This window comes from Glycine max, chromosome 8, assembly GCF_000004515.6.
Source record: "Glycine max cultivar Williams 82 chromosome 8, Glycine_max_v4.0, whole genome shotgun sequence".
NCBI lineage: Eukaryota > Viridiplantae > Streptophyta > Magnoliopsida > Fabales > Fabaceae > Glycine > Glycine max.
Genome location: NC_038244.2, coordinates 12,715,884 through 12,724,994, shown reverse-complemented (window position 1 = coordinate 12,724,994; position 9,111 = coordinate 12,715,884). Strand labels below are relative to the sequence as shown.

Sequence of the window (9,111 nt, the reverse complement as noted above, 5' to 3'; positions counted from 1 at the left end):
AATGAGGAATTCAACATCATTGTAATTTTTTACCAACAGGATTCAAAAGAAGAAAATTTCAAGTGATTTAAAGAAAAATTGATGGAAAAACATGAAGAAAAAGCCTTGGAGAAAAGTTGGAGATTGAGACAACTCGTTTAGCGCACAAAACAAGCCCAATGTGTTTCCTCTCTTAGCAGTCAGCTCGCTTAGCGCGAAAAAGACCCACGAAGAAGCCCAAAGGCACGCTTAGCGTGAATTCCGTGCTAAGCGCGTGATCACCGCCATACTCGCTAAGCCCAAAAGCCCCTCGTTTAGCATGATATCGCGTGAATTTTAAGCTAACTTAGGCCTATAAAAGGAGTAGGAAGCAAAGAAGAAACACACACCAAGACTTAGAGCTCTTTGAGCATCTCTAATAGGGGAAATCCTCTCTCTTTAACCATTCCCCCCTTCTCATTCTTTATCCATCCTTTTTTTCTATCCACATCAACCCCTAAAGTGTAAAGTCTCTCATTATAATGAGAGGCTAAAACCCCATTGTTGGGAGTCTAGCAGCCAAATTTTCTTGTAATGTAATATTTTCTTACTATCTATTTAATGCAATGTCAATTTTTATTGTTTCTTTCCTGTGCTTTATTCTTATTGTATGGCTTGATCATCCATGCATCTGTTTAAGAATTAGACATTGAGAAGTATTTAATTTCTAAAAAACTGGGAAAGAGCATTTAAACAACTCATTGCTGGGGAGAGTGATCTTGTTTTGCGTATGCATACATCTCAAAACTTCATGCAATTTACCTTTTTATCTCTGCAAAGGAATTTGGGAAAGAGAATAGATAAATTAGACTCTTTATCGTGAGGGATCAGGGTTGAGTATCTTAGTACATGTGGGTGGAAATTGGAATAACATTAAATAAAGAAGCACCTTAACATTGCATCAAGGATAGTTAAACATGCTACGCACCAACATATTTTAAATTCTGAATTTATCTTTAAGCATTCAAATGCATTATCATCATCTTTTACTTTAAATCTTTATCTTATCTTCTATCTCTCTTTATCTTCTATTTTAAATTCCTTATCTCTTGCTTGCAAATTGAGTTTGCATCAATCTAAGTACAAACAAAGTTCTTGTGGATTAGACACTCGAACTTTCGAGTACTTTACTACTTGAGACGAATTGGAGCACTTGTCAATGAGTTAACATTTGTCATCATTAAAACCTTAGCTTTTGAAGGGACTTTGTCTCAACACCTATTTATAGACAACAACTAGTGCCTCCCTCTTAATCTAGCTATCAGCTAAACCTAAGTTTAAAGAAACAATAGCAAAGGATCAAGCAAGCTTAAGGACAAGTTACATCTTAAACTAAATTTTAAAAAAACTAATTTAACTATCAAAATTAGGATTTTAATTAGTATCAAAACAATCCATTTATTACAACTAAAATAGATCCAATACACTTAAAAAAGTAAAAAAAAACTAGGTTGCAAGCCCATAGTTGACACATTATTATTGCACTTGAATCAATGCATCTTGAGTCTTCTTTCTCATTTTAGGCATGAGCTTGCAAGTGTTAATTTCTTTTTCAAGCAAATCTCCTTTGTGTTCCTAACTCTTGTGCTAGTTGTTGGCCAATAGTCTATTGTTAGTTGACTAGTGACATGGTGACATTGATTGTCGATGTTGTACTCTAATATTGACGTGGCAGTACATGTGAAGCTGATATGAATTGTTGATGTGGCATTGACATGTTCATGTGCAATCATGGATAAAATGTGAAATTTTGAAAGTAGTGGTTAAAATGTGCAAAACTTTAAAAGTAGGAACAAAATATTAAAAATAATAAATAATATAAAAATATTAAAGGTGGGATAAGAACCTTTACCAACTTCTTATCAAAAATCCCAAAGCCATTAAGTCATTTTACTTATTTAGTGAATAAATAAATAAAAAATTACATTGATAGATAGAGGATTAGGAAACTTCAAGAGTAACTTTTGTAATTTTGAACCTTTGTTGGAATTTTAATCATAACTTAAATAACCTTTTGATTCATATGAAATACAAGATTTTTTTATATTTTAGTTATTTAAAAACATTTTGATTTTAATCTTTTAAGTTTTTTTTTTATTATTTTAATCTTTGTTGTAACAATAATATTAACAATTCATTAACTTGTCATGTCATTAAATTATCATGTCATAAAAAATAATTTTTTTATGATAAATTATGTTTTTAAATTATGTGCAAACTGATGATATATTTTTCAAATATTAATGTTACATGCCACAGTTCAATGCACCCAATCAATGTGGGGTTTGAACTTCTTATTATTTTCACACTCGATCTTTCCATACGTTACAAGTGCTATTTATTTTTTTGATTCAGACAAGTGCCATTTGTTAGCAAAGAAAACACCATTTTAACGTTAAGTGAAATGACTCATAACCCATGAAATACATTTGTCCATCAATTAAAATTCATCTTAAATATAATTTTTAAGTAATTATAATAAAAGTGAACAATTTTATTATATATAACAATCAACGATTAAAAATACCATCAATATATAATTAAATTCATATGTTAAGAATTTTTTTTCCGTAAAAATTTAAAACATAAAATAAGATTTATAACATCTCATAAACACCACTCAATTGAGTTTAATCTTTCATATATAAGTTTTGTTTTTTTTAATTGGCAAAATTGCACTTTTGGTTCCCCAGTTTATCTTCAATTTCGGATTTGATCCCCCTATAATTTAATTCACAAATTTGATCCTCCAGTTTTATAAATTCCTGCAAAATTGGTCCTGGAAGCCCGATTTAAATGTTGACCGTTAACCTCAGACGTTGACTGCCATATGTCAATGCCACGTGTCAACGCCTGGGTAGTTCCATATAAAGGCTTCATTTTTTATAGGTAAAATTACACTTTTAGTCCCACAGTTTTACTCCAATTTTGATTTTGATCCCTTTATAATTTCACACATTTGGTCCCCCACTTTTATAAATCCTTTTATAAATTCAGCCAAATTTCATTACCCGAGAAGTTGTATTTCAAATTTCAAACAAAAATACCATTATCATACATAGGCCACTTAATCAATCGTATACACATAAGATATCTTAAAATTTCAAATCCAGGTTGAGATTCATGTGTCACTTTTCCAGTTAAACAACCACAGAAATGAGAGAGAGACAAATTGTGATTTTTCTTTGGGTTCCAAGTGAATGAAAAAACTTGCAATGAAAAAAAAATGCGAAATTTTTTAAGACCTACCATGTCTCTAATACCAATGACTAAACCATTCAAAAGACCAATTTTGCAGGAACAATTTATAAAGAGATTTATAAAACTAGAGAACCAAATGTGTGAATTACAGGAAACCACTCAAGCGTTGACACGTGGTAGTCAACGTCTGAGGTTAACAGTCAATGTCCAAATTGGACTTCCAAGACCAATTTTGCAGGGATTTATAAAATTGAAGGACCAAATTTGTGAATTAAATTATAGGGGGACCAAATCTGAAATTAAAGATAAAGTGGTGAATCAATTTTACAATTTTGCCTTTTTAATTCTTAATAGTCCAAAGACGGATGAACACTCAATTTCATTACGCAATAATGCGCGGAGTATATTCAAATTGAAATAATGCAAGGTCAGAGAGTTCCCAACTCCAATAATTTTCCACATGGAACCCATCATTCTCAACATATTATTATTGATGAGCTGTCCAAATCGTGCCATTTGTTATGTTGTTAAAATCGGTAACTGCAACTACAAGAAAAATAAAATTGAAAATACCAAGAACAAAGGAAGAACCAAACTGAGCTTATTATGTGCAAAGAAAGATTAAAAAAAAAAGTAAATGACACGTGCTTTTCATAGCACCCTGTAACAGCTATCTCACCGGGTCCATTCCACTTCCAAAGACTTTCTTCCTTTGTAGTTTTGTACAATTAGGAATGCAGTCACCATTTGCCCGGATAAAAATTATTATTATTTTTTCTTTTTCTTTTTCTTTTCTCCCTTTCTAAAGCATCAGCAGCAGCAAGAATTTTTGGTTTAGAACTTAAAATTTGAATTCATTAGCTTTTTTTTTTCTTACTTTGTGGTCCACGTGGCACATCGCCACACCATCGTGATCGGCATGCTGGCATGGCGGGTCCCCAGGAATAGCATCAGCCCCACATGCTATTCAGTCATTCACTCTCTCAACCACCTTAGGATCCTCCATGTTCTTCACAGATGATAGGTCTACTGACCCAAGTGTAGTGGTTAATTCCTCTATTTGCTGCAAAATAAAACAAGAGTTTAATAAGTATGCATGGACAAAGTTAAACAATTTATACTATCAACTAATTAAAAAATATCGTTAGGATGACTTTCAACATAGTTATTATAAAAGTCTAACAAACTTATCTATATTCTACCAATATAATAAGAGTTTAATAGACATGCCATGTCAGTGTAAAAGTTTATACTGTTAAGTGTTAATCAAAACTCATCGTTGATGACTTTTAAGATAGTTACTAAAAAAGTCAACAAACTTATTTATCATACATGACAGTTTGTGATTGGATGATAGTGTAGTGCATATATTATTTATTAATAAAATTAAGTAAAACAATGAGCAAGGAGAGCAAAGCATCTCAAAGGTATATGATTGCACAATAAAATTAAATAAAGAACAGAGAATAAATTGCAATGCTCCAAAGTCTATAAAGAGCTCTTAGTTATGAAATTTCCCAACACCAAATTATTCTCTAAAGCTTTAGAATTTTTTTATCAACTAGGCATTGATCAGATATAGCAAAAGAATTCCTACTCCAAGAACAATTATGCCAATGAGGTCCCACAATCAAATGCGCACATCAAGAGTTCCCATTGTCAATCATATCAAAAAGGAAAAGTGGGAATCAATGAGAACTATATTTAGTAATCTTGGAATAAGGTTGCAGTGTAAAGCAGACCTGTACACTGGTATGGGGCATAGATTGCCTTGTTTTCTTCTCCTGCAATACCTTCTGGCGGCTTTCGTAAAATTCAAAGTCATCCAATATGGAAGTTCTTGCCACATAATTCTTGAAAATGTTAAGCATTTCAACACCTTGGGGAAAACTCACCTGAAAGTGGAATCAACAAAGACATGATGAGTAAGCATACAGAAGAAACAACCAAGACTTCGTCAGTAGATTGTTGCTTTTACTATGGATGCATACCTCTTGTGTGTCTCTACTATTTGTGACAGGCTTGTGATCATTATTCTCGAGTATTATGTGGCGTAGTTGAGGATTTGGAACATCCTTTATAATGTGCCATTTGACAGAGAAATATCCATTCCACTTATCCTGTTGCCAGAAATCCATACTTTTGTTGAAATCAACTCGTCCAGTCATCTCAGCTACTCCGCAAAATTGACCACTAGCATTGACCTGAACACAAGCAATTACCAGAAAGGAAGTTAAGAAACACAGTTATCACTTGTCAATCTGAAAATACATAAGCAGAGAAAACATGGGTGCAGGGGATCTGAAGTTTTTGCGATGGACCCAAATTGCATACCGAAAAGAAAAGGAACACAGGGCACTTGCATCCTTTCTCTTCCATTCTCTTCTGTGCATCCTGAAATGCACCATCCAGCCTCTTATTCCCATTAGGAGTACTCGCCCACACGTTGTACTTGATGCTCTTGTGGATATCATCTTCACTGTAAGATTTGATGACAAAGAAAAGTGCATGATCATATTTGGTTGGAAAATCAGGAAGGTTGTACTGATCTGTCCTGATTTTGTTGGTAACATTTCCACTCCCACCTGGGGCTGAGCCTCTCACAGAATTACCTCCAGACATTAATGCACCTTTTGCATTAGCTGTTCTAGGACCTTGATTCTGCTCATTGAGTGAATCGTTGACCTTGTTTCTCTGTTTCAACTTTTCAGTACTAACCCAGCCCTTTGTGTTTGCTTTCACATTAAGCAAGTTGTTTGGATAGAGGAATCCGCTCTTTCCTTGATTGTATGCGGGAAACTTTGCAACAGGTGAATGGAGGACCGAAACTGGTGCCTGAAAAAACATTACAAGCTTGTTAGAATAATATAATCTAAAGGTGATGAACTGATGATAGACAAAACCCAGGGAAGAAGAATGTGGATAAGTAAGGCTACCTTGTTTGTTTGTTTTGGCTGGTTATGCTTAACATGAGTTGATGAGACCTCTAATAATGATGTCAAACCCTTCCCTTCTGCCGAGTTAGGTGGGGGTGCAGACTTTGACACAACACCACTAGTATGACTCTGGGAAGACAAATTGGATCTACCATTTGGTTTACCAGCCAGTTCATTATAACCATGTCCTTGTAACCCATCTTGATTGATTAGAGGTGAATCCCACGAGTATGTTGTTGGCTGTAACTCTCCATATGATAGAGAAGCTGGATAATAACCAGGCGATCCAATCGGTTGTTGATAGATGGAGCCAGGGGGGTAGACGTTATGGCCAACATACTGTCCTTCAATACCAGCTGGACTTAGAGGATGATAGTATGAAGGGTAGCCAGTCTGAAATCCTGGCACGAGATAGACATAAGAACCATTATCTGCTTGCATGACCTAAATGAAGCAACAGAAAGAACAAAAATACGTATTGAGACATGTATTATATATCAAAGAATGTTAAAAAGGTCAATTATCTACTTGCTTGACTTAAAGCTAAGAATGCATAGTAAAATTCAATTGATTCAGGAAACCACAGATACTGGCTACATATGCCCTCAATTAAAATAACTGGTTTAGAAAAAGATGGCATGTTTAAGTGGTGATTAAATTCAAGTAGAAAACAAATCAAACCGCAACATGTTCACTGGTTCAAGTTTGAATCCCAAATGCAACCCCAGAAAAATAAAAAAATCAAGTTGCAAATAGAGATACGTTATTACTATTTTCCATTCCACCCTTTCTTACAAGAATATGATTCTTGGAGAGCCTTCTTATTTCTCAAAAACTTTATAAAGAAGAAATGGTGATAAATGGAAATAAGTATCATTTGAAGGCATAATTATCATATTATCAAATTCAAGTATTTACATATGCATGGCCTAAATTGGCAAGATTTGTACCAAGTCAACCGAAGTCCACATAGAAAAAGACACAACAATAACATCAACAGAATGAGCAAACGACAATTCAGCTCAAGAGACTTACAGGGTACTGAAGATCCACGGCATCGGCACCAACATAGTACCCTTGGTTGTCTGACTCTCCATAGAAACCACCATAACCTGTGATCATTCTACCGTAAGAAGTGAAACCATAAATACTACAACCAATTGAAACGAATAGAGAACCATTCGAGGGAAGGTCTATGACCAGCAGCAGCAACTAACCTGGATAGTAGTAACCGTAATAGCCGCCGGCAGGATAAGGAACGCCCTGATCTGTGGACAAGTACTCATGATCCACATCAACTTCCTTAACACTACCAGAAGCATCCCCTATGGATGATACACATGATCTTGCATCAGAAGGGGAACTTGCACCCTTGGAAGGAACCTGAACAAACAAACAACATCCAGATGCACACTGAGAAAACATGAAATTCTCCATGTCTCATACACAACCAATGAAACAGTTCATTTCAAATCAAAGCACAGGAATAAAAAAGAATAATTAAATTGAAAGAAAAAAATATTCTCAATCCAAAGCTATCAAATCCAAAGGTAAAGCGATACTTTACATATATCACATGCAACAACATAAAAGATAGAGAGAGAGGGATGAAATGGGAATTCCCATTTATTACCGAATTGGAATTATTGAGTTCAACCGTTGAAGAATCACCATGAAGCTTCTTCCTCATTTCATCTGCAGCTGTTAAAAAGCAGAAAAAATCAACCAAGTAAAAATCTCTCCTTTTTTTCCCAATTTTTTCATCCTACTTTACAAAGGGTAACCAAAAAGAAAAAGAAAAAAACAAATCTAAACCATGAATAACACCCACAAATCAAAAGAACCAAGTAAAAAAGAAAAGGGATTACATTTTTGCAATTGAGCAGCCATGGGAGCAGAACTTCAACCAAAAAACTCTCAGATTTTTCAACTTCAACAAAAATCTTCAAAACCCCTTTAACACAATCCACTGAACACAGCAAAACAAAGCAGATCCTCCAAAACACCCAACAAACACGGCTTTATATACTATTATATATACTTTGTATATATCTTCAACTATGAAGGTGAAGAATCGAAGGGTACAAACAAAAACAACAAAAAACAGATAAACCCCACAAGATATTTCAGAGAGAGAAATTCTGGGTATGGATTAATTTTGCGGCTTGTCTCTAGATTTCAGGAAGGGTGTGCAAAACAAATAAAAAAATCACAAAAAAAAGAGAAATTTTCTTTTTTTTTCTTCTTGGGTGTGAGGAAGAGAGAGAGAAGGGCAAGAAGCACGGTGTGGATATATCCTTAAAAAAGATAATCTTTTTTTGGTTGGATTGGAAGATATGGTTTTGAATAGAGAGCCTATTTAAAGAGACGCTGAATGATGAATGAATGGAAGAGAGAGAGTCCTCAGAACAGAACACAGAAGAGAGAGAAAGTTAAGAAAGACAGCGAGAGAGAGAAAGAGAAGCAGATGAAGAAAATTGCATCTCATAAAATAGAGAAAAGGGACGGTCCACACAGCTCCACGTATCATCTTTGATTTTTATGAATGTAATAATAATAATATTTTTTAGTTATTATTCTATTCATACAAAATATCCATCGGTTCTACACAGTTACTTTTTATCAAAAGATTTGGCTAATTACACTTAATTTTTCTCTTTCAATTAAGTTTTTTTTTTTAACTATAAAGTTTGTATCGAAATGTAAATGAAAAAAATTTAAAAAGAAATGCGTGTTAATAAAGTGTTTACAGCTTTCATAGGCACGTTTTTTTACTTTTCCCTCTTTTGAGTTTCCTTAACTTTATTAACTGTGTCTGTCTGAGACTACCCGCGTGACTTCAAAATGGTAGAAAAAAAGTATTATAAATTGCATATTTGAAAATGTTATTAATATTTTTTTTGTGTTTTTGGACACTTTGACTTTAAAAGGAAATGCTTTATTATTTTATTTAAAT

General features: G+C 33.9%; 1 protein-coding gene across 2 annotated transcripts; it reads right to left on the bottom strand.

Annotated features, from left to right (window-relative positions):
* Positions 1-3,671: 3,671 nt before the first annotated feature.
* On the bottom strand, positions 3,672-8,663 carry LOC100791190 (YTH domain-containing protein ECT2). Of its 2 annotated transcripts, XM_003531425.5 has the most exons (9): positions 8,024-8,663; positions 7,789-7,856; positions 7,373-7,538; positions 7,191-7,267; positions 6,156-6,599; positions 5,554-6,054; positions 5,211-5,423; positions 4,962-5,114; positions 3,672-4,282 (listed from the first exon to the last, which is right to left on the bottom strand). In XM_003531425.5, exons 1-9 carry the CDS (start codon positions 8,043-8,045, stop codon positions 4,187-4,189), a joined length of 1,740 nt encoding a protein of 579 aa, XP_003531473.1. In that variant the 5' UTR covers positions 8,046-8,663; the 3' UTR covers positions 3,672-4,186. The 2 variants fall into 2 exon arrangements, with proteins under 2 accessions (XP_003531473.1, XP_006585386.1); XM_006585323.4 differs by lacking the exons at positions 7,789-7,856; positions 8,024-8,663 and having other exon boundaries at positions 7,191-7,278; positions 7,373-7,515.
* Between the last annotated feature and the right edge of the window lie 448 nt (positions 8,664-9,111).